This window comes from Diospyros lotus, chromosome 2, assembly GCF_014633365.1.
Source record: "Diospyros lotus cultivar Yz01 chromosome 2, ASM1463336v1, whole genome shotgun sequence".
NCBI classification, from domain to species: Eukaryota; Viridiplantae; Streptophyta; class Magnoliopsida; order Ericales; family Ebenaceae; genus Diospyros; species Diospyros lotus.
In genome coordinates, this window is record NC_068339.1 from 515,321 (window position 1) to 540,859 (window position 25,539).

The 25,539-nt window shown below is 34.5% G+C and overlaps 3 protein-coding genes across 8 annotated transcripts; 1 reads left to right on the forward strand and 2 right to left on the reverse strand.

The window, feature by feature from the left end:
- Positions 1-947: 947 nt before the first annotated feature.
- Positions 948-5,924, reverse strand: LOC127795978 (uncharacterized). Its single transcript, XM_052327984.1, has 4 exons — positions 5,145-5,924; positions 3,530-3,754; positions 2,771-3,154; positions 948-1,600 (listed from the first exon to the last, which is right to left on the reverse strand). The coding sequence occupies exons 1-4, from the start codon at positions 5,724-5,726 to the stop codon at positions 1,127-1,129; spliced, it is 1,665 nt and encodes a 554-aa protein (XP_052183944.1). The 5' UTR covers positions 5,727-5,924; the 3' UTR covers positions 948-1,126.
- A 1,895-nt stretch (positions 5,925-7,819) lies between these two features.
- Positions 7,820-11,675, forward strand: LOC127795785 (NAC domain-containing protein 54-like). The gene is made up of 3 exons (XM_052327680.1): positions 7,820-8,331; positions 8,508-8,785; positions 10,587-11,675. Exons 1-3 carry the CDS (start codon positions 8,040-8,042, stop codon positions 10,839-10,841), a joined length of 825 nt encoding a protein of 274 aa, XP_052183640.1. The 5' UTR covers positions 7,820-8,039; the 3' UTR covers positions 10,842-11,675.
- A 135-nt stretch (positions 11,676-11,810) lies between these two features.
- On the reverse strand, positions 11,811-16,897 carry LOC127795784 (pentatricopeptide repeat-containing protein At3g42630). Of its 6 annotated transcripts, none has more exons than XR_008021858.1 (3): positions 16,674-16,897; positions 13,186-14,465; positions 11,811-13,019 (listed from the first exon to the last, which is right to left on the reverse strand). XR_008021858.1 is itself a non-coding variant. In XM_052327677.1 (2 exons), the coding sequence occupies exons 1-2, from the start codon at positions 16,794-16,796 to the stop codon at positions 13,311-13,313; spliced, it is 1,278 nt and encodes a 425-aa protein (XP_052183637.1). In that variant the 5' UTR covers positions 16,797-16,897; the 3' UTR covers positions 11,811-13,310. The 6 variants fall into 6 exon arrangements, 3 of the variants coding, with proteins under 3 accessions (XP_052183637.1, XP_052183638.1, XP_052183639.1); XR_008021860.1 differs by having other exon boundaries at positions 13,138-14,465; XR_008021859.1 differs by having other exon boundaries at positions 11,811-12,032; positions 12,147-14,465.
- Between the last annotated feature and the right edge of the window lie 8,642 nt (positions 16,898-25,539).

A 25,539-nucleotide genomic window follows, 5' to 3' on the forward strand; every position in this document is an offset into this window, starting at 1 on the left:
TTTTCAAAATTTATACAATTCTATGTTTAGTTAAGTTTAAATATTCTCAGAAATATTGAGTATTCTTTTATTCTATGTTTGGCTTAAATACAACATTCATGGAAATTCATGTTCTTTTTTCAAAATTACCCTTATTTGATTTTTTTATTTAAAAATGATAAATTCCTTCTACTATATAAAATATTAGGATCCATATCTTTAAGAAGTCAAAAAAATGTCATTTTTTATACATTATGTATATATATGCGTATGTGTATTACATAATATATATATGTTTGTATGAATATTTACTTCAATATATATATAATATTTTATAATAAATAATATAAATATATTACATATATATAATATGTTTGTATGGAGTTATAAAATGATAAGAACTAATATGTTTGCAAGGGGTTATAAAAAGATAAGGGGTACTTTAGTCTTTTTTTTTATTAAAAACATTCTCGAGTCCATAAGAAACTTGAATTCTTAACCCTCTATGAAAATTTTTTTGTAAAAAAGTTACTTAAAAATCATTCTCAAAAAACTTATATTCCAGGATCCTTATTACAAAAAAATTATACCAAATATGGGAATATAGATTCTCAATCTAATATTTTAAAAAAAAAATTAAAATTTTTCCAGTAGCATATAGCCCGTGAGGGATACCCAAGTTGTGTAAAAAATGTCTTGTAGTCGAGAAATTCCAGGTTCGGACTTCCCAACGGAAAAAGAGGGGAGATGGATACAAGGATACGGCCTAAAGAATGAAGGTAAAATTCCTTCCCCGTCACTTTTTAAGTCAATTTTTTTACGAATACTCCTCTGATTTCGTTTCGATTTTTGGATTCTATAGTTTTTTTTTAAATCAATACATTATTAAATTTAAAAATGGGTTTAATTTTTTTTAAAAATAAAATCAGAGACCTGAAATTTTAAACGTAAATCATATGGAGTGTTCCTAAAAAAAAATTGTCCGACATAGGAATTTGGGGTGAAAAAAAAAAGAAGAAAAAGAACCCTCCGGCACATCACTATTCTGGATTTTTTAGTAGAATTGCCTCCCTCAAAATAGGGGGTTCTCTCCCGTAAATTAACAAGTAAAGAAAAATAAAGGCCCTTAAAAAAACAAAGCTACTGGCTAAGCTTGAAAATCCAGGAAAAGGCGTAATTTCTGCAGGAGGAGCTCAGGGGCTCCATAAAGAGGCTTGCTACTGATGATCCATTCTTTCTCAAGAAGTCCGGCTTTGGCACTGTTCAGCATCTCATCATGAAACTCAGACACAATGCAGTAAATTGACGTCCTCAGAACGTCGGCCATAGCATATGCTTTTGAGTAAAGGGGACTCGCTCTCCTTCTGGCTGAGACAACCATAGCAGATTCTCTTCTTCCCGCGCTCAGCGTGGCCCATTTAATGTTAGCTGGCCCCATGAGATAATTCGGAGATTGCACAGTGGTTTTCTTCCCCATGAATGTTTCGACTGCAATTAAGCAAGATAACAGCGTTGACGTCACTGCACTATTGCTGCCTGATAGTTGAGCAACTCCAAACCGGTCCTCCTTGTGAGAATGTACAGTCAATGAGCTAACGGTCTGGGCACACCATGCACATAGCTGCATCAGAATTTGCAGCCGCTATTAGCTATGCTATTTCAATGTGACATCCCGGTTTAGTACTACTATAAAAATTGCATTTCGTAATCTGTATTCAATAGTAAATATTCATTGGTAGACCAGGTACTCATACACATCTATGGAAATTGTCCAATAAAGGAAAAACAAACAGGCATATGGACCTAAGGAGAATATGACATAACATTTTTAAAATCTAAAATTATAGGAAACCCTAGTTTCTACTCGAACATCAGGATCGCTACTTCTTAGGTACTGTGTGTGGAAACGTTCTCCTTGAGATCCTGACTACTGCACTCAGTTGGACCCACAGGAAGGCACTATTTGGTTATACCAAATGTTTGAACTCCACTCTCTTGGTAAATTGACTGTCATTTTCCCCACAAGGGAAGAACAGCTAGGTGAAGAGAAGGATTTTGCCTGAGTTTCTGGAAATCACATGAACATTCCATAAGGAAACTACATAAGGCTCACTCGACTTGGTGACAACATCCACATGCACAGACATGGGGGAGAAACTTTTCAAAATTGACAAAGAAATATCAAAGCAGGATTAGCTAAAACTATTTTAACACTAGCAGAAATGTCAAAACTCAAGTTCATCCAGTAATGGACAGAAGACATGTAATTTTACATTCATTGATAGAGAGAGTTCATAACACTATCAGTTATCCTATATACTTGTAGCACATGCAAACTAAAACAAGGATGTAGTCATTTCATTTACAAATATATAGAAACATGTCCTCCAAACTAAAGGCTTCAAAATTGCTCTGTCCAATTTCAAATGCTCATTTCAGAAAGAGAATGTAACCATGACACCCTTCAAGATTCTTACAACTGTCACAAATTTAGGTACAAGAAACTCAAATAGGAAATAGAAGAATGAGGGAGAGAAGGGAGGAGACAAAAACATAAATTCCTACTGTGGAAAAAGTTCCTACTAAAGATTGGAAAAGTAGAACTTCCAAAAATTATTCCCTTCACTAAGTAGGCTGAAAAACGACAGGCATATAGGAAAAATAAATTCCAAGTACAACTATGCTGGTCAATTCACAATGATAGAACGTGACAATGAACCAGAATATGCAGATAAATAAATAAAGATAAAATAGAACAAATCCCATGCCTTTTCGAAAGTGAATTTCATACCTGGAAATCATAAAATATTTCAAGAAGCCTTGAGTCTAGTCTTGAGTCAGCAGGTGACCATAACTGATGACTTAATTGAAATGGCTTGTCAACTGAACTACTATCTAAACTTTCTCCCAGCTTTGAGGCAAACTGTTCCAGAGGCCTCAAACATACAGCCATAACCCTTTTGTAAGTCTCGCCAGTTTCTTCAAAAAAGGCACTTCGGCGCCACATATCAACATTCCTCTCACAAACCATGCAGAGATCAAGATATGCAAGATACTGGACAAGGGATTTGGGTCTGCTCTGCTCCAGCGCTGCAAGAAGAGGTTCACTTGGATTTGTTTCCGCTGCTGCTGATCCTTTTGGTGGTGCAAATGTAAACCTTTTTGTATGCAGCACCTACATAGGTAATTCATGTGGTAATTGGGACATGTACCGATGCTTAAAATAATTCTCAACACGTTGAGGTATGAGCATATAAAACATCAATCGGATACAAGTAACATAACCACATGCAAGAAATATAATGTCAGCTAGGAACAATGCACTACAAGAGGCCTACCATCAAGGTAATTTCACATACTTCCTCTTGAGTATTTGATCAAGAAGCACCATGGAAGAAGTCATTCAAAGAAATACAACACAGTATCTTTAATTTCAGTAATGATCTACTAGAGTTAACATACAAAGGCACTCTAAAAGACCACCCACACCAATGAATATCAAAAGTAATAACAATGCTTGTAACAGATACAATATATTTAAGGAACTAACCTGATGTAAGTGATGGTTTAATTCCCAGCAGAGGTAAACCACAAACACTCCCATGTAAAAATTGATTTGCTGAGCAATTAATTTTCCCATTGTAACCTGACCCTTTAACTCATAATGAAGAAATACTGCCAACACAGCTGAGAGGAGGTAAGCTGCCATAGAAAGCTTTAAAGCCTGTTGAGTAGCCAAAGGGAGACCCATCTTGAAGCTGAAAAAAGCAGGACGCTGTTGACAAGCAGAATTAGAATAATTGACCAAGATGATGAGAAGGAAGGCATCACTAAAGTAGACAACAGTTCTCAAGTAACACGTACAAACATATGTATAAACAGTGATTGAGCTTATTCTAAATTCAGTGATTTCAAGAAAAAGGAGGACAAGGCTAATAGTTGTCACTAATGACCAACCTAACATTAACATAAAATACCAAAGCACTACAACAACATACCAAGTCTTTATCCCACCACGTGGGATCAGTTACATAGAAATAACACAGAAATAACAGCAGGAGCAAGTGATGGTGGTAAGTGGCTTCAAAGGCTTTCATCTCTGGATAACATCTGGAGGGTTATATAAGGAAAATTATCATATTCTGCAAGGATGTTGGCCATAAGGAATTAACCATGCCCATAGCCAATTAGTTTCTGTTTTTGTTTGTATAGTGTATGTCCCCTCAATGTGTTTTTCAATTAGCATACTTTATATAAGTGTTGCATTTTTGTGATCCCACATAATAAACCAACAAAAAGAACTATCCTACTTCTATATCTTTTAGTGCAACAATTCAGCCATAGGTTAAGCTGACAGCCAAGGGAACTGACATGCATCATGTGCCACATGTTATAAGAGTAAATAAATAAATTATTATATAACTTCATTATAATTTATATAAAATACAAGAAGCATTAATAGCAGATGACAGGGAAATTGCATCAGGCAAGAACGCTATGCTAGCATAGCAGTAACACCATTATAGCTGGTGGATATTCATGATCCGACAAGTGAAGACAACAAGCCAAGCTGTCTAACCTTCATATCTTCTTCAGTCCAATGATTTTACAAGCCCCCCCCCCCCCAAAAAAAAAAAAAGAGAAAACAAAACAAAACCTTTAAGGGTGCATAATCTACAGATATATGATCATTATGGTTATAGATACAGCAGTTGATAAGGAAGTGGAAACTAAGAAATGATATTTGCTTGTCTAGAAAGAGATATCGGTTGTTCTGAAAGAGATGTCAGTAATCTTGCATTTCTCCTATAAGCCTTGGATAATTCCAAATTTTTTTATGCTGCAATAATTATTGAATCTGCCCAAGGGTTAAAGAAACCATAGCATATTTCTTAGAAATTACAATGTGAAATTAAAACAAGCTGCTTTCTCATAGAAAAAGGTCTAATTCAAAAACAAAGGCAAATTTACCAAATAAGTCTAACATCAAGGCAGATTACCCAAAAAAAGCCAATTACCACTCCCCTATTCTTCAGTTCAAAAGATAATTGCAAGTGCTATTTCCGTGAGATAGCATCTCAGCTCAGTCCTACATATAAGAGGATATGCATACATATACAGAAAGTAAAGCAAACCGCAAGAATAAAAAGGAGAAAGGAATCCACCTGAACAATAGGGAACTGCAAACCCCATCGCTGCTTGTAGACGTAATAAAGCCCGTAAAAGAGCCCAACAGTGAGCCCTCTAAACCCGAGTGTTGCCAAGACGTATTTCCGCGGCGGGGACCCTCCAGCATCAAAACAGCTCCAGCACACAGAAAGCAGCGAGAGAGAACCGGACAGAGCACAAGCAATGACGAAGAGGATCAAACTGAGAGAAATCCTCGCTCGACGACGGAAATCAGTGGGAAAGGACTGGCCACCGGAGACGAAAACGAGGCGGACGAGGCCGAGAGCCAGATCCGAGGGGGAGGCCGGGCTGTGGGGCTGAGGCGAGGCCACGGCAGAGAAGGAGGTGGAGAAGAGGAGGAGAGAGAGGTGGAAAGTGAGAAAGGCGAAGAAACCGACGATGAGAGAGGGAGCGAATGGCGGGTTCCTAGTCCTAACAAAGGGAAAGGAGAATAATACGGATTTAAAAACAAAGTAAACTAGCGTTGATTGAACCGATTGCCAAATTAGAAACCCTAGGAATCGATGCTTAACCACTGCAGCCGTGTCCCCTTCATTTCCAATTCCGATTGTTGACATATCCTTGCAGCTTGATTTATTGTTCTTCTTTCTCCGATACGTATTCGCGTTGAGCCTCTGCGGGAAGCGCGCCGGCGGCAGGGTCAAAAAACCGGCCGGCGACGAACAAATCACGAGCTCCCCGACTCGTCAATGGGCGGGAACGTCGTCAGTAGCTGCAAGGAGGGTAGGGTTGAGCTTAATTACGGGAAGGTGTTTAAAATTTAAATCTGAAAAGCTTTATTCGCAAGTATTTATAGGGGTGTTTCAGTTGGGCTGCCCTTTAGAGGCCCAATTTCCACTTGGGCTGTTCTTGCATTGACCCAGCCACCAAGGCTGTGGGCTGACGAGCACCTTGATTCTTGATGGGACTTTTTTAGTGGCCCTTTCATGAGCTTTATTTACCCTTTAGTTACTTTGACTAATTATGCCTGCAAAATGTTTAACGTAAAGAGTATCATCATTGGGACAACTTTTGTGCTTTCATAGTGGGTTTGATCTTTAATTAGATTGTGAGTTGTTCAATCAAATGCATGCCTTTTAAGTTGGATAACCTAACTTCTTAATCATGCTTTCATTAAGAAAATTATTTGTGCAAATTCCATCTAGTCCATTGCACTTGTATCCCTGTGGTTTGAGGCATTTGTGCAAAAATCTCTTATGATTTAGAACTAGTTCTACAGATGATTTGACTTTTTAGTTAAGACACCACATTTCTGTCAGTAAAACTGTTAATTAAATCTCAATTAAGCTAAATTTAGTTAATAAAATTAAATTAAAGTTGAGTTAACTAAAATATTATTAGGAAGTTGTCATTTAGTTGATTGGCTTCTAGCCATCTAGAACTCATTAGGCAATCAATAGGCTTTTACCCTTGAATTTAGTAAAAAACAAAAAAGAAATTGAAACACTTATAAAAGTTAATATTCATCATTTATCATTTTGTTCATCAACTTTTTTTGCTAGCTAGTCATCACAATCAACACCACCTCACTTCCCCTTAATTTGTTCTCTAGCTCGATCAACTTATTTCCATCAACCACTATCTTGCTCGGCCTTATGCCACCACTACAAAACCTCATTTGTGCACTCTCTCTCTCTCTTTCTACATGGAATTCGAAACTAAAATCAAATCTATCTATAAGTTATTTTTTATGATAGAGTTGAAAACAATGGGTTTTTGAGCTATTAGTAGTGAGATCAACAAATGACTCTAGGTTCATTGAAGGGTGATGATTTTTTAGATGAACCAACTTGGTTTGGCAAGATCTAAGCAGAATTATTGTGGTATCGCCTGCAATTTAATCTTCAACAAATAGTTAGTACGAGTTTTGGGATATGAGGTTATGATTATGGTGGTTGTGACAATTGTGTCGAGGTGATAAAAGAGAAGATAGATAAAAACGATGGTATTGAAAAACTCATCATTTTCAATCATGAAAAATTATAGTTTCAATCTTTCAAATCGGTCATTTTTGTATGTTTTTCTCTCTCATTCTCTGGTACTTTAATTTTTAATTTTTATTTATTATTCAGTTTTAATTAATTTAGATTAATTAAAGTTTGAGGTTAGTATAATCAAAAAGGTGTTTCAACAATAAAACCAAACCATAGGGACATTTGAAACCATTTTTAAAACATAGAGTTTCCATGCAAATGACCCAAACTATAGACGGTTTGGGTGCCATTGGTCCTATTTTTTATAGTCAAGGAGAAGAGAAATTATTCTCTAATCTTATAAGAATCAACACCCTAAACTATTCAGGATATTTAAAAAACTCATTACTATTAAGAGTAAATAAAGATATTATTTATGTATCATTGGCTTCCCTACCCATGAATAATAGAATCAACAACCACTAAAAAATTGAGGAGCAATGCAGCGGGGTAGAATCCCACATAATCAAGAAGATCCCTTACTACAAGTCATTTTTTTTTTTTCACGAAGATCATTAATTTTTAAGACAATATCATAAGTATCCAATATTACTTCATTCTAAACCAACTCAAACTTTGACCACATATATAATAAAATGCCAATCGTCAAAAAAACACATACCATCGGAAGAGCTTTGTGTTGGGGCCACCTTTAATTTGACGTTGGAAGGTTTGTTATTCAACTTTGGGCAGTGAGTTTAATTACCAGACCTTTATGTAGTTAAGGAGTGGTGTTAACGTAAGAGAGGACCTTCTCTCATGCTCTCTCGGCTGAGCCTGCGCAGAATCTAGAGATCAGTTGTGAAGATATATAGATATGGTAGGTTGTGGAAAGGCAAGGGGCTTGCGGGAAACGTTTGTCTGAGAATCTGCAAAAGCTAAAGTGAAAACTGGGCCATGGACAAGGGACTAACCGGAACCCCTTCTATATATATAATTATATATATACACACACACGATATCATTCAATGGAAGCTAATTAGCGATCACAAGGCGGGTGGTGCAAAGGCGGGCCAGAGCAGCACCATTGTTATGGCTCCAGTTGGACTGCCTCCGGGCTTCAGGTTTCATCCAACCGATGAGGAGCTCGTCAATTATTATCTCAAGAGGAAGATTCATGGGCTCGAGATTGAACTCGACATTATTCCAGAGGTCGATCTCTACAAATGTGAGCCTTGGGAGTTAGCAGGTTCTAATTTCATTCATCGTCGTCGTCTTCCTCTTCTTCTTTTTCTCCCGTTCACGTCCATGCATGCACACTCTCTGTTAATTTGAGGATTAATTTGCTTCTAACTAATTAATCTGATTGGAAATTCTCTCTTCATCTTTGTGTGTGTGTGTGTGTGTGTGGGTGGGTACGTGCAGAGAAATCCTTCTTGCCTAGTAGAGACCCGGAGTGGTATTTCTTTGGACCAAGGGATAGGAAGTATCCAAATGGATTCAGAACGAATAGAGCAACCCGAGCTGGATACTGGAAGTCGACTGGGAAAGATCGGAGGGTGACATGCCAGAGCCGGCCCATTGGAATGAAGAAGACGCTGGTTTACTACAAAGGCCGAGCTCCTCAGGGTATTAGAACCGACTGGGTGATGCACGAGTATCGCCTCGACGACAAGGAATGCGAGGAAACCTCTGGAATTCAGGTAGTCTATATCAATCTCCGTCAGACTTATCAGCTTTCAAAATGCTTAATGAGACTATCTGTATTAATTATGGTCTTAATTCCTCAGCATTCACAATTGCATTATCATCTTTTGGTTTGGCATTGGTTATTTGCCTAAGTAGAAACTAGGGCGTATATATATATAAAGACCCGCACTTTAGTACACGAGAGTCTCTCATTTTGAGCAGGTTAACACATTCCCTTCGAAGGATTTAAGCTGTTGCCACTAGGTAGCACAGTCAGTTCATCTCATCGATCTCTCTTAGCCAATTAAGCACTAGCTAATAATGACCTGCAGTAGCAGTGCCATTAGCTGAAATTCCAGATCGGCAGAGTGCCAGATGGAATTAAAGCAAAATGGAGACTGAACCCTTAATCTGCAGAAAACTGATGATTAGCTTCGCTAAGATGAGAGCGCGCAGTTAAAACTGAAATGCAATGGGGGGTTCTTAAATGTATATATACGGATGATGATGATGATCATACGTGAGAAATACTGCTACTGCATGACGTGCATGGAAAGTTTGGGCTCTCATATATATTCTCTATCTCTATTCTCATCTTTAGCTTCTTTTTTTCCTTGTTGCTGGCTATCGTCCTTAGCTTCTGTAGTTGTTAATGAATTTGCTTATATTCATATATATGTATTCTATAAGGATCATATAAAATGAAATGGAGAACTGCATATTCGTTGCTTGTGGGGGTGTCTTCTAGCTGACAGAGCTTGGCTTCCTTTGCCTTTTGCTCTAATGAGACAAAAGTAGAATCCCCTTCTTCCCCACCACCCTATAGCCTATATATATTATTGAATCTCCATCTATCTTGCCCACTTGTTTGACACTCAGCAAATCACATAGCTAGATCTAGATCATATATAAAACTACAAATATATATATATAGATAGATAGATAGATAGATAGATAGATAAAAACTAAACTGCAAGCCAAAAAGAAGATAGCCCTCTATTCACTTTCATGCGTTGGCAAGAAGGTGTCGGTCACTTTTCACTTTATTCCAAACACTAGAATAAGTTAAAATGGCTCTCTCCAATCGCCATGCCTTAACTTGTTTCACAACCTTGAATACGCACTGCCCCTGATGAGGAATGCTGCCTACCTCATTTGTCTTGCTTTCTCTCCGCTGCTCAATATTTAATTACATCTAAAAAACTTAAATCAAAATCCAAATAACCGGGTCATCGAATTGAATTGTAAAAACAGTCTCTTTATGAAAAAAGGTTCTTCCGAACCCAATAAAGCAAGGAAGTTTATACACTAGCTAGGAGTCTGCTTGCTTTCCTTTTCTTTCTTTAATCCCGTGTGTTGGTGTGCCTGAAAAAGAGGTAGAGAACATAGATATAGCTGTGCAAATGTACGAATATGTCTACTAAATACTGTCGCAGCTAGCCTCAATTATTGACCTCGTTCAGTGATCAGTCTAACATCCGGGCTTTATCTATCTGTATGGATCCTCAATATTTTATACATGTGTGTGTGTGTGTATTATATATAGATGCCAGATTCAGCATCGTCAAACTTTTGCTTCTTTATCGTCTTTTTCTCTTTTATCGTCTTTTCTTAATCATCAACCATCAATTTTCGTCTGGACTCAACCAATAAACAAAAGAAAAGGCATGCATTGCCTGCAAACTCTGTAGCTATATGTATGCATGTTAGCGTTAGAGAGATAGATGCCCTAGATATTTCTTTTTTTAATTTCATGCCATATAATTAATTATATTGAATACGAATGATTCGTTCGTACATACTCACACCCTGCAGGACTCTTACGCACTGTGTCGAGTGTTCAAGAAAAACGGCATTTGCTCCGAGGTGGAAGAGCAAGGCCAATGTAGCGCATCGATGATCGAGAACTCGCAAGGCATCATCAACGAGAGCGAAACCATGTCGCCGGATGTTCCTCTGGCATCTTCTTCATGCATGGAGGAAGAAGACAAAGATGATTCATGGATGCAGTTCATCACAGACGACGCCTGGTGTTCTTCCACCGTCTCCTTCGGCGGTGAAGATTTCTGAGAAGTGGCACTCACAAACTAATTCGATAGAATTAAACTGGGGGATCAATAACTTGACTTTATAAGATATATTTCTTACAAATAAGGCATATATAGTTCTTATTTTAATATTATTATTATCATATATTTTTTTTTTGTTATAATCATATCATACTGCATTATGGGTAAATTGTATTTAATTTGATATTATCATTGTCTGATTATGTGGTGGTGTGGCTGGTGGCTGGTGGTTATCAGCGAAGATCATAAAGCTCTCCGGTTTTTGGTTTGGACCTCTTTATTGAGGCTTTTGGCTGTTGGTTGTGTAATAAAGGGAATGAGTCACCTTTTCTTTTCGGCTTTGCTCACTACTTCCCACACACTCTTTCCTTTCTTTTCGGTTGTAATTTTCCCCTTTCATTGCAATTCGGACCTCTTCTCTAACCTTCCCCTATTCCCCCTTCATCCTGCAATAATATAAATCGAAATCGAAATAGTCTCGTTTTCGCATCTAAAATTTCTCTTACCATTTTCGAAGATAAGTATCTGTACAATTCAAACATGTAACCTTATTATGAATGAAAAATTTCATCATTACATCAAATGATGTGTAAATCCCATATTGGCACATCCTCAAAATATGAAAAATACCATTTAATTGTGTCCCAGTGTGGAAATTCCTAGCTCTTTGCAGTACAATTAAACAAAAAATCGATACAGTCGAGCCGTCTTCTATACTAGCTAGGTGGGGTCCAGACATCTTCTACAAGCTAATATTGCAAAAAATAAAAACCAAGATCAAATATATGGGGATGTATATGTATGCAACATATACATATACATATACAAAACCAAGATCGTGCATCAATTTGCTTCATTTCTTAGGATGACTATATTCTTGTTTTGGGGATAAGCATTGGCTTCCTTACCAGAATGCTTTGAGCTTCTACATCTGGTCTTCTGCCACTCCCTCTACTGCTTGAGGATCAGATTTGCAATGCTGTTGTTCACATGAAAGTTATTGGCATTATCTTGCTAGAAAATTCGAATAATATATAGATGATGAGTTTCACCACTTTGATCCAGCATTTCTCAAGGAGCATCTTACTCGATTCTTCTTCAGAAACAAGTAGTTCTCAACCAGGGTTGAACTGATAGAAATACATTGAAAAATCTTACACCACTCTTGGTTTAATCTATGCTTTTCTACAACCTTCCAATGTTTCGATGTTCAGAAGTTTCAGCAGCTAGTCCACTAGCACATCACTAATACAAAGAATAATACAAAAAAGAAATAAAGAAAGAAGGAAATCAAAAGAAACCTTACCAGTTTAGCAACCAAAAGAGCCTATAACATCCCTCTTCTACTTATTTAAGCCATTAATTCACAACTTCTCACGAGCAGACATCACCCAACTTTAGTCTGTATTGTTCTCCCAGATCAACTTAATCGCTGCTGGGCAAGATTTAAAAGGGGCTTGCATTTTGATATCAGGACTTGAAAATGACGAACATCCATATACAGTTGTTAGTACTTTTTTTAAGTTCATATTCCCTTGTAAGAGTGAGAGAACAACCACAAAAAACTTAGTGAGGAACCGTTAAACATGATATAAAGTATAATGGTCTTACAAAGAATATGGCTGATGATAGAGATGGCTGGAGGTCTAGAATTCAGATAACCAACCCTACCTCAACGCTGTGATTCTTGTTGTAGTCAATATCTAATTGAAATTCAGACTAGGAGGATATTGCTAACGAATAAAAATCTCAACCATTTATTACTTGCCTGAAAAAAAAAAAATCTCATTCAACAATTTAAGAGCCAAGCCTCTCAATTCAATTTCAAATTCTTTAGCTACATTTTCTGGCCAAGAGTCAAGGCGTCATACATTCCAAACAAACCTAAATCAATTTATAAGTTCATAGACAACAAAACGTGTCACCTGATCTAATACTTGATCCCTCTGGGCTACAAAGGGAAATTCAAAACAAAAGAGAGCATGTGAAAGGTTAGAGGAAGGAAGAATAAGAAAAACAAGGACCATAGACATCAGAATTCTTCTATGAACTCGGATCATTTTTACAGAACATGCCATAGTTACAGGAAACACCTACCAAATTGTGCCATTGCAAGCGAAATTTAAGGCCCTCCTTGTTTGCCTTTCATATGGTCAAAGTTAATGAGTACCACAAAGGTCTGAAGATCACAGAAAGAAATTTAATATATAAGAAAGTGGCAAACAAAAGATAAAAGTAATTACTAAACAAAAAAAAAAAAAAAGAAGAGGAAGAAGAAGAAAGAGCAAAGTATTTACAAATCTAAACAGAAATGGGATTGATTGTAAAGGTTAGGATGATTTCACCGTGTTGTACTGTAGCAGTTGACAGTTGCCAGAGATTGCTCATTGACCCGAAAACATAAGCTGTTAACAGTAAGCAGCCAGTCCATATTGTATCTGTACACTAATCTTCATAGACAATTCACACGTCAGTAATTCCAGAATATTTGGTTACTCAGGTATTTCTTCTTCAGATATGTTTTGATCAGCTTCTTGTAAGTCCAGGTCTCCCAACTCTCAAACTCCAAGAATGCCTCTGAGCTTGAGTGGAAATCCCCTTTTCCCATGGCCTCAAATACACAAGGATCGGTCAACACCTGTGGAGATGCATGGACATTCATTTTCCTCAAAGCAAAATCCAAATTCATTCCCAGTCTCCTATCCAAGTAAGCATCAACAACACAACCATAAGTCACAAGATCCGGGATGACTTGTTCATGCTTCATATGTTCAAGGCTGACATGAAGATCCCAGAACAAAGACATCTTTGAGAAAGCCAGAGCTCGTATATTAAACGTTGTAATATCAGGATGAAATCCAGCTTCCACCATTCTCAAAAATTCTCTCTGCAAGCTTTTCATCTTGAAATTTGCAGCATAAGACAGAAGCAGAAGGTTCCACAGGAGATTACCCACATTTCTCCTACCAAGACCCACATCCCTAAGGAACTCACCTAAACTATAGAATTTCCTGTTTTTTATATAGGCAATGGACATTGCCCTTATACCTTCTTCCTCTATGAGAGTCCTAGACCGTTTAAGACGGCTGTAAGCAGCTTCCATCTCAGTCAGAGAACCAAAAATACTATAGTATATGACAATAGCATTCTCCATCACCGAATCTAATGCAAAACCCCTTGAATTCATCTCCTCGAGAGTACTTTCCATCAACTCCAGCTGTCCTCCCTTTCCAAAAGAAGTGAGAGCTACTGCATAAATCTCAGGTAGTGAATTATAGTCCCTCAAACTTAACTGATACAGCATTCTCTGCACTCCATCAAAATGTTGCATCCTGCCATAGGCATCAATGAGTTCTGAAATTATTTGACTATTAGGAACAAAAGAACTGTTCAGAATGTCATCCCAAATTGCCTGAGCTTCAAGAAAAAGACCGTTATTGGCATAGCATAGCATCAGGGCTGATAGTGCAGATACGTCAAGTGGAAAGCCTTCAGATTTCATCTCAAGAAAAATCTCCGGAGCAACATGAGGTAAGTTTTTTCTGCTAAAGGTTTGAATCAATGCAGCACAATTCTCATTAGGGGTGTGGTTGAGACTGACTTCCTGCTTCCAGTGCCGAAGAACCTATTCTAAGCACTCCCAAAGAAGAAAAACATTAAGAGAGAGCGAGCGAGCAAGCAAGAGAGAGAGAGAGTTTTATGTTCCATTTTAGAAGTATACACTCTGGCAAAAATATCATAATAGAAACCATGAGGATGTGCCTTTAACATTTTAACTTAACACCCCAATAAATAAATGAATGAACTGCTTGTTTTAATACTAGGATCAAATCTAATCACCTTGATATGTCAATGAAATACTAATAAGGAGATAACATCTAGATAATAAGCAGGTAAATACTATAATTATTCACGAATAAACAAAACTGAACCAAATTTTATGTAGATCATTGAGTATTTTATGAATAGATGTTTAAGATAATTGGATCAAAAGATTTATAAGGTGATGTAGTTGTTGTTGCTTAAACAGCCTAGTATAACCAAAAGGAAAAAGAAAGAGGAGAAAATTCACGTATTACTCAACTCCATCATCATCATCACAAGCCTCAATCCTATTAGGTGGGATCAGCTACATGAGTTGCTTATACACAGTACTTTGGATCTTTATACCAGTTTGCATACCACGATAAGAACGTTACAATGGATGTGCAACCATACACAAAAAAGTAAAACTATGAGTAAGGTTATTCATAACAAAGTCGAAGTGACTCCTATTGGAGATAATATATATGAGACAAGATTAAGATGATTTGATCATATTAAAAGAATAGCCAAACCCACATAGTGGTATTAAAGCTTGAAATGTTGCATGTTATTGTTGGTCATGTGAAAAGAAGACCAATAGATGCAATAGTGAGAAGAGGTAGGGAAAGACCAAAGTGAGAGACTCTTAGGTATAATATAGGTTATAAGAGCCTTGCAAAAGATAAGGACATCGATAGAAATGATTGGCCAACCCCACAGTGGGATTAAGGCTTTGATATGTTGTCATCATTGTTGTATACTGAGGAAAATACATAGAGGCCTACCTTGCATACTTTAGATTTTAAAGTCTTATCTTTGGTAACCAAAAAAATGTGGCTTGAAAGAAGTCCGGAGCATTGTTAGAGGCCTATTTCTAAGTTCTAACAACTTCAGGAAGCATAAACATGTGACGACTGATCAGGACTTCATGTTAAAAGAGAGTGGTGAGTCTGAGGATCATCTCCTTCACAGTTCGATCACTAGAGAGGTCTGGGGTTTTATTCATATAATTTTGTTGGGCATACAACATGTTCTGCTGAGGGCAAGCCTTGGTAGCAATGGCAAGCTACTTCTTCTGGTCACAAGTTTGAGTTGCGGAAACAATCTTTTGGGAAACAAAAATAAAGGGAATGTTGCATGGACATACAACCATTGCAAAGCAAAGAACCTTGTGCACTGCGGGCACCTTGCAATGGGTTATCCTAGAATTCGTGTCAGGCTTTTGCATGCTTGGATGCAAGATTGCCTATGCAATATAAAGCATAGCTTTTGTTTTATCTATTGCTATTTTGATGTACACGACGCAAAAGAAATAGAAGAGCTTTTCAAGACTTAGAGATCCTTCTCTTCTTTTTTTTTTTTTTCTTTCAGGATTGCATTCTTTCGTCCCTTTCTCTAGGTTTAAGTCCAAGCCTCCTTGTGGTGTATCCCCCTTTTTGCAGTTTCGAGATGTGCTTAAAGCTCTCAATGCTAGACAGCATGAACTTCTAGTCCCCAACCTTCTGGTAGAGATGGCTTGAGGTCTAGAATTCATGTGTGGACCCCATCTAGTGAAATTAAGATTTGTGATTGTTCTAGTTGCTATCGCTGTATACCACATATTTGGCAGGTATGCTCTCGATGGCATCAGGGATTTGGGCAATAACTAGTTCAATGTTATTTCTGGATAATTATTGAATCAAAAACTCAAGTAACACACAACTGAAAGCTTAAACACAATATGACCCTAAGAACCCAGTATTGTGCTTCATGAACCGAGGGGCCACGGATTCAACTCTTGGATTTTTCCAGCAAAAAGCCCTTCAACTTCAAGGTTGCACTAAAATCAGTTAAAACAAAATTTAAACATAAGTTCAGCCACTAAGGATTATTACGAAGCAAAAAGCAACGGATTCAGCTTGAAAATGTTCCAATATCGAAGAACAAGCATAACTTGTTTACACTGGAGCAATTCAGAACAAGATGAGCCAAAAGGTCTGTGCATAAGATGTGTATGGATAATAGGGAGCAGATAGATCCAAACAAGTACCTTGCGCGCTAAAGCTCGATTGGATAAGCCTTTTTGCTGCAAATGAACCCTAAAATGTTCGGAATTGGGAGTCCCCATGAGACAGAAGGGCGCATTGACAGATAGAACTGAGCCAGCTTCCATTTTGGAGTCGCTGTGACTTCGAAAGAGGCAGAGACAGAGACACGGACGCAGATGCCGGGCAATAATGGAGCACGCCAGTACCTGTTGTGGTTCTAGGCCGTGTTTGGAACTTGTAGCCGAATTTTTCAGAATATAGTCAATTATTTCACTTCATTTTTATATAATATCTAATTATTATATTTTTTAATATTTAAATAATTTTATTAGCCAATTAAATATTTTAAAATATAATACATTTATTATAATTTCAAATGAAGTTGTTGCTAGTACTTTTTCGTTTTCCTTAAACATAACTTTTTTATACATCTTGTACAATTTTAGAATGAATTTGATTGATAAAAAAAAAATAATCTACTTCAATCAATATGCTTGACATCAAGCATGGCCATGCATAACATAGAAACAGCACTTGGATAGAGTGAATAATGTGTTAAGAGCAACAAGTTTTGTAGCAAAATTAATCACAAGAGAAGGGAAACTGGCCACATTAAAATTACATTATAGATAAATCTATTTGATATAAAAAAAAAATTGCTCAGTAACACTTGAACAAACAGGGAATATTGAGGTGAGCTAAAAAAAACTTTGATAGAATTGGATGTTAGATAAATAATGGTCCTATAGTAAAAATACTAGTTATGAACCCTTGTAAATCATCCCTACGAGGGTGGTGAAGAGAAAGTTCCAATTGGTAAAAAAAAAAAATATTAAAAATTAACCAACAAATAAAAAAAAGGAACAAATATGGATGTTATTAATGTTTTATCAATTCTCCATAATTATTGATTTGTAGTATAATCAATAATATAATCATGGATCAGTTTATAGTATTGTGCATTTTTCTATTTTTGTATATATAGTTTAATTATTATTTATTTAGGGTGCGTTTGATTGCAAACATGGAATTTATATGGAAATAAAATATTTTCTCGCTAATTGAATTGTCTAGAATTAAATTTCAAGCAAAATGTCAATTGAACATATTTGATTGGCTTAATTTTTTACCTAAAAATTGTTATATTTTTCTACCTTTTGGTGTTTGATAGCTATTATTTTCCATAGAAATAGGCATTTTTTCCAATTTTTGTTGTTTGATAGCCATTATTTTCCATGAAAATTGATACTTTTTTCATGGAAATTGTACCATTTTTCAAAGAATAATTTTAAAAAATACACAAATTAATAATCAAATACACAAAATAATAAATAATTTTTTTAAAAAAATAATCAAATATACAAAATAATTATACATATATTAATAAATTATACATAATTATTTTATTATTACATCTTCATATATTATACACAATTATTTTAATTTTTTTATCAAAAGTCTTTTTTAGTATTTTTATATTTTTCTAGATACCCCACCACCCCCCCCGACCGGCGGCCACCGCGTGCAACACCAAAATCCAATAAATCCTTTAATGACTTACCCATGCGACCCTGCCCCCCTTCTCCCCATTCTCTCTCTCTCTCTCTCCCTCTTCTCCAAGCAGTAGCCATTGCCATCTCTATCTCTTACCCTCTCTCTCACTTTCTCTCTCTCTCTCTCCCTCTTGCCACTATCATTGACCCCTACCGCCAATGTTGTTGCACCGCCATCGACCCCCAACACTGTCGCTCCAGCCCTCCCTTCCTTCCTCCGTCATCGATCTCGCCACTGCTGGTTGATCTGTCATTACCATCGCTGCCTGATCCACCAAACTTCAGTGAGTCCTCTCTCTCTCTGCCATTAAATTGGTCTAGAACTTGAAATCGAAGCTTGTCTTCAGCGAAGATGGCGACGAACAAAAGGAAGGCACAGCGCCGAATGGGAGAGAAGAAACCTGGGATGGAAGACGTCGAGCAGGTGTGGGCTTCCAATTGCTGAGAAAATTTGATCTACACCCCCCGTTGGAATTCATTTTCCTTCAAAAGCTGGAAAAGATGGTCACATGATCGAAAGTTATAATTTTAATTACCTGGAAAATATGTGCAATCAAACATGTTAAAAGTTAGAATTTAGATGGAAATTGATCATTTTTCATGAAAATTAAAAGCAATCAAATAGGCCCTATATGTAAAAAGGTTTGTCTAGATTAACTCTATATGTAAAAGGGGATAAGGCTTAGGCTACATTTTTTTTGTGTTTTTAATTTTTAATTTTGAGTTTTAAATTTATTTTAAGTTTTCTGTTTTGATAGTCTATTTTCAAAAAACTGAAAACACGTTCTTTTTGTTATTTTAAAAAACTGTTTCTGAAAACAAAAAATTAGAAAATACATTTACTTTTGAATTTTGAGAAAATTTATTTGATGGTATTTTATTTAATTAGTAAATAATAAAATTAACAATTTTAAATAAATTTTTATTATTAAAATAAAATAATAAATTTGATTAATAAATTATTGATATCTGAGTGATAATTTATATTAAATATTATTATACATAATATGTGTAATATATTTAATAATATATTATATGTTACCTTATATAAGTTATATTTTTAATTATAATATAGATATACTATATTTTTTAATTTTTAAATAAATATATAATTTTATTTTAAAAATTTAAAAATAAATTTTCTTTCTTTTTTCTTCTTTTATTTTTAAAACCAAAACATGGAAAATGGATTATATTTTTCATATTTTGGACTTAAAGATTGTTTTAACTGAAAACAACCAAAGCAACATCGTCGTTTTGAATTTTTTTTATAATTTTTTTTTTAAATGACAAACTAAACGTATTTTTATTATTTTAAAAAATTAAAAACTAAAAATAGCTTAAAAATAATAAAAAGAACTCATCCTTTATTTTTAGAATTTTTTAATATTTAAATCAGTAATTATATTTGAGGATGACGTGATAATAATATAATTACTATATAATAATTATCCTATAAAGACTACGTCTTTGTATAAATTTAATAAAGGATGAATAAAGACTAGAATTATATTACGTGAATAATTAGATCTTGTAAGTAAACTTAGTGAGCTAACTGTGCAACATACGCGTGGGCTTGGGCCCAAACACATTTTATATTCCTTGCTGGCACAATTTTGAGTGCATGTTTCAAATAAATCAAAATTTTAAGTCTAATTAAATATGAGATCAAGAAATCCAAACCTAAACACTACGGCATATTTCATCGTATTAATTAATTAATTAATTATATATAATGGGATGATGATGTCTCCCAAGACACAATAAAAAAAAATAAAGGAGTGGCAGATAGGCGGCAGACACTTCTAGAAAGCAGTGTGAGAAGGCAATGATGTTTTCCTCTTAATTTGGAGATTATAAATAAATAAATAAATACGAAGCCAAATACAAATTAGTGGGTGCTGGCTAGTATCGATACTGACGTCGGTCGATTGGATTCCTTTGATCAGTAGTAGTGACGATTTGATTGGGTTGGCATTAGTGGATTGTTGGGATGGGAAACCAATGGCCAAACATATATACACACATGCTTAAAATTCTTTGTTGTCTAATCCTTCCATCCACCCATCTTAGGAATCGCAGCCAATCCTAAAGGGTTGCCTGCCTGCCTGCATTATAACAATTTTTCTTTGCTTTTTTAAATTATTAATTAGTGTTAGGATGAGTTTAACATTTACAATTTAGGGTTATTAAGTTTTTGTATAATATGTCATGGTAGGGTTAAAAGTGATGAGTATAATAATGTTTTAATAATTATAAGGGTTTTCTAGTTGTTAAAATATAATAATAAATTTATATATACAGAAAAGGCTTCTTTAAATTATCGAGAGACTATAAGATAAAAAATAGTTAAGGGTGCATGATTTCTCTAATGTCTAAGTCTAGGTAAAAAAATAAAAAAATATTTAGCTATTATGTGCAAGACTTTTTGTATATATGAATAGTAGATAGTTACTTTATTTATAGATAGATGTTGAAGTTGATGAATGAAATAGTATCCACATCTTTCGAGATATTTTGTTTTAACTTTTAAAATATTAGTTTTATAAATTAATTGATATGCTTCAACCAAGACCGCATTCGGATGATCACCAAAAAAACCTAAACAATAGAGTCATTAGGGGTGTTCAAAAAAATCAGTACACCGTGAAAATCGGTCAAACCGAACCGAACCAAACCGATCCGATCGATTTTTTTTTTTGGCGGTCGAAAACGGTTTGGATTCTGTCCAAACCACGCAGTTTGCGGTTTGGACAGTTTGCGGTTCGATTTTAAACCGAATTGCCCAATAAAATAATAAAAAAAAATATTATTATAAAAATCTAATAATTGGCGGCCCATCCTATATTATTTTTTACATTATTTTATCTTTATTTTTTGCTTCTATTTATTTACATTTAATTGTCTTTATTTACCAATATTTGTGTCTTTATTTACAATTTTTAAATATCTTTTTTAGTGATTTTAAATAGCATTTCAAATTGCGGTAAACTGCACCAAACCAGACCGCAAATGCGGTCTGGTTTGGTGCGGTTTGGCTTAACCCAAACCAGACCGCGGTCTGATTTGGTTGAAAAACCACACTAGCGATTTGACATGCTGAAAATGATTCAGATCAGCCAAACCGCACCGTGAACACTCCCAAGAGTCTTTGATAAACCCATAAGAGAAGGTCCTCATCATTTATGATTTCCTTTTCTATCTTTCAGGCTTTGAATAATTTTAACTATCCAATAAATCTTTTGTGATTTCCTCCACTTTCATGTTTATCAAAAAATTACTTTCTCTAAATAAGAAATAATATTAAATCATTTACGATACTATCAAGATAATAGTCCACCAAGATAGATGGTATCAATGAATTTTGATGTATCGAGTTTATCTCGGTGAATTTTTGAACACAGACATCTTTTATATTTATCAAAATTTATTTTTTTTGAATAAAAAATAATATTTAATCTTTTACAATACCATCGAGATGATAATCCACCAAGATAAATGGTATTAGTGAGTTTGGATATATCAAATTTATCCTAGTAAATCTTTGAATGTAATCCACTTTCAAGTTTATCAAAAATTACTTTCTCCAAATAAAAAATAATATTAAATCCTTTACAATACCGTCAAGATGATAGTCTACCGAGATAGCTATTATTAGTAAGTTTGGATGCATCAAGTTTATTAAAGTAAATATTTGAATATAGTCCTCTTTCATATTTATCAAAAATTACTTTCTTTAAATAAAAAAATATTAAATCCTTTACGATATCATCAAGATAATAATCCACTAAAATAACTAGTATTGATAAGTTTGGATACATCGAGTTTATCAAAGTAAATATTTGAATGCAATCATTTTTCATGTTTATCAAAATTTACTTTTTCAAAATGAAAAATAATATTAAATTATTTACAATACCGAGATGATAGCTAGTCTACCAAGAAATATGGTATTACTGAGTTTGGATGTATGTATCAAGTTAGTGAATCTTTGAATGTAATTTTCATAATTTTACATTTATTACAAATTATTTTTTAAAATAAAAAATAATATTATATCATTTACAATACCATCAAGATGATAGTCCATCGAGATAGCTGGTATTAGTGAATTTGGATGCATCGAGTTTATTAAAGTAAATATTTAAATACAATCCTCATTCATATTTATCAAAAATTACTTTTCTCAAATAAAAAAAATATTAAATTGTTTATGATATCGTCCGGATGATAACCCATCAAGATAGCTGAAATTAGTGAGTTTGAATGTACCAAACTTATTCTTGTAAATATTTGAATATAATCCTCTTTTATATTTATAAAAAAATATTTGTTCAAAATAAAAAAAAATATTGAAACCTTTACGATACTGTCAAGATGATAGTCTATCGAGATAGCTAGTATTAGTGAGTTTGGATGCATCAAGAGTCTATTGAGATATATGGTAATAGTGAGTTTGGATGTATCGAGCTTTTTCTAGTAAATTGTTGAATGTAATCATCTTCTATGTTTATCAAAAAATATTATTTATAAATAAAAAAGAATATTAAACCTTTTATGATACTATTAAGATGATAGTTCACCGAGATAACTGATATTAGTAAGCTTGGATGTATTGAGTTGATTCCAATAAATCTTTGAGAGCAATCCTAATATAAGATAGATTAGCCATATCAATACTGTTACCGTCATTATGTTGTAGTGATTGCCAAAATTATAACTTTGGGCACAGCGTTGAAATTAATTATTCAATGTAACGGTTGCAAGAAGGATAATGATTAATAAGTTAAACTAAGCCATGAATTCACCATCATCACGTGTGTGTGAGAACACAATGGCCAATTCACTACAGCAGCATTGACATCTGATATCATATCAAGTATATACATGCAATTTTTGATTGGGTAATACTAATTATTATTTGCAATAATTAAGCAATAATAAATCTATCCTAAACTTATAATTAAGCACATTTAATAATAATTAAAATCAAACAAACCCAACTTAATTAAGTATGAGTTTAATCAAATTGGATTATTATCCTAACATTATAATAATTATATTCAAATTTTATGATAAAAAAAAAATGTGACATACTAATCAATTGAGGTTGGTCAAACTTATATTTTTATCCAGTACTTATATTTTAGAATTAATTTAATTTTTATATTTTAATATTTTTTTAGCGTGATAATTAAAACGTTTAATTATTTCAATTTTACCCCTAAATCTACAGTTTCAAGTTAATTTAACTTATATAGTTTGATATAAACAAAATGTGACATATATCATGTTATTTTATTTTATCCTTTTGTTATACATAAAAATATATGTGTTAAATTAATTTAAAAATATTGATCCAATAATGTAATTGAAACTACCAAAAAAAGTTAAAGTACATAAGTTAAATTAACTAAAAAATTAGATTCAATAATATAATTAAAATAATAAAATTTTTGAATTATCACAATAAGAGACCTAAAAGTATAGGGATAAAATATGGATTTGACAATTAAATTTTAATATTTTTGATGAGATGAGATTCACGTCTGTCTTGAGAATCAAGTAAAATTAATATTCTATTTTTGAGGGATAAAATATAGATTTGACATTTTAATATTTTGGACGAGACGAGATTCACGTCTTAAGAATCAAGTAAAATCAATATTCTCTTTTCGGGTTGTTGTTAAGTGTAAATGGATTGTTGCGTGTTCGCTTTATTTGGGATTTGGGTAGTTGATTTAATAGGTATGAACTTTTTTTTCTTTGATAATTTTACATTAATTAATTTATAATAAAGGTTGCTTAGAGTCGGCCTCAAAGGGGCTCTGCAATTAAATGTGGAATGATTCATCATAAAGTAAAAAAAAATATTAATACAATAAAAGACAGTAAAGGCAAAAAGTAATTAAATATGTGGGACATGAGGAAATTTGGAGAAAGGCCTTGGCCAATGGGGTGATTGCTTAATTTGTTGTCTTGTTTTTTTTGAGCTTCACTTGTAGGGTTAGGAAGCCCTTAAGCTGCTTGGGGCATAAGGAATCTCAAATTTCAAAAGGGATCGCACGGCATACTGTGGTTTTACTTTGATTTGCTTAACTATTTTAGGAATTTATCATGACAGTTGATGTGTTTGGGGATGGTCACCTCTAGCCATGAGAGGGGGCCGGCCATGTCGCCAAAGGCATGGCATGGCCCCCTCGATATTGTTTATATATAACTCATGCCCAATTTAGTTTAAATAATTGACGATCTAACTCAAATCCATCATGATATGGGTTTATTTGAATTGGAAAGAAATCAAATTCAAATCACGTTTATTTGAATTTTGTATAGATTTATTTGACTTCATATAATATATGAATACAAGATATTGATCAAAATAATAAATAAATTTATTTTATATACATGAGTATATAAAATTATTTATTAAAATTGCTACAAAACACCCAACCTCGATCAATTATTGCTAGTAAGTTAATAATCAAGTTTAGAGAATAATTAGACGTTATTCATAAGTTGAGAATATTTATAATAGCTGTCGGATATAAATGTGAAAAAATTAAATATTATATAAAGATATAAGATGAAATGTCAATACAATTTTTTTGTATTTTCAAAATTATAAATTTTCTATAAACATACTTAATAACTAAGCAAGAGGTTTTTTTAATTATTTTTTTTATAAATTTTAAAAATACAAAAAAAATTGAAAACAAAGTGCTACCCTACCAAACAAACAGGAGATGAACACGTGGAGGGTAAAAGGACCGTGACGGGAACAAGCATGTCAATGTAACTTTCGGGGAGTTTTGTAGAATAACACTAAATTACAAGGACGACAATTGCAATTTTCTTTTTGGGCTGGGCGGTGAAAAGGTGTAATTTGCTGATATCGGTGGGGTAATATTTATGGTAGGGAAAATCATTTGCCAATTTTGCGCAATTAATCAATTTCCCAGTTCGTGCAGTGGCAGCGGAGTGGATATAGAGAGAGTTGGGGGAGTGGGCCAATCAATCATTCACTGTTACGTGAATTTCTGACTATGGGCCCTCTCGGTCACTCCTCCCCTCAAAAACCACCACGACCCCCAATTTACAGTGATGCCGGGCCCCACTTTTACTGGGGGCCGAATTACCAACACGTGTCCCGATCCCATTGGGCCTTCAGCCCACCACGCAGACTGTTGCATGGAGTAGTAGTCTCTAGACGCCAGAGCAGGAGGCGGGCAGATTGTTGTGGGGGGGGGGGGGAAGGGGCAGAGTCGTCATTTCGCTGACTGTACCCACCACTTCTTTATATGGGGCGTGGTGG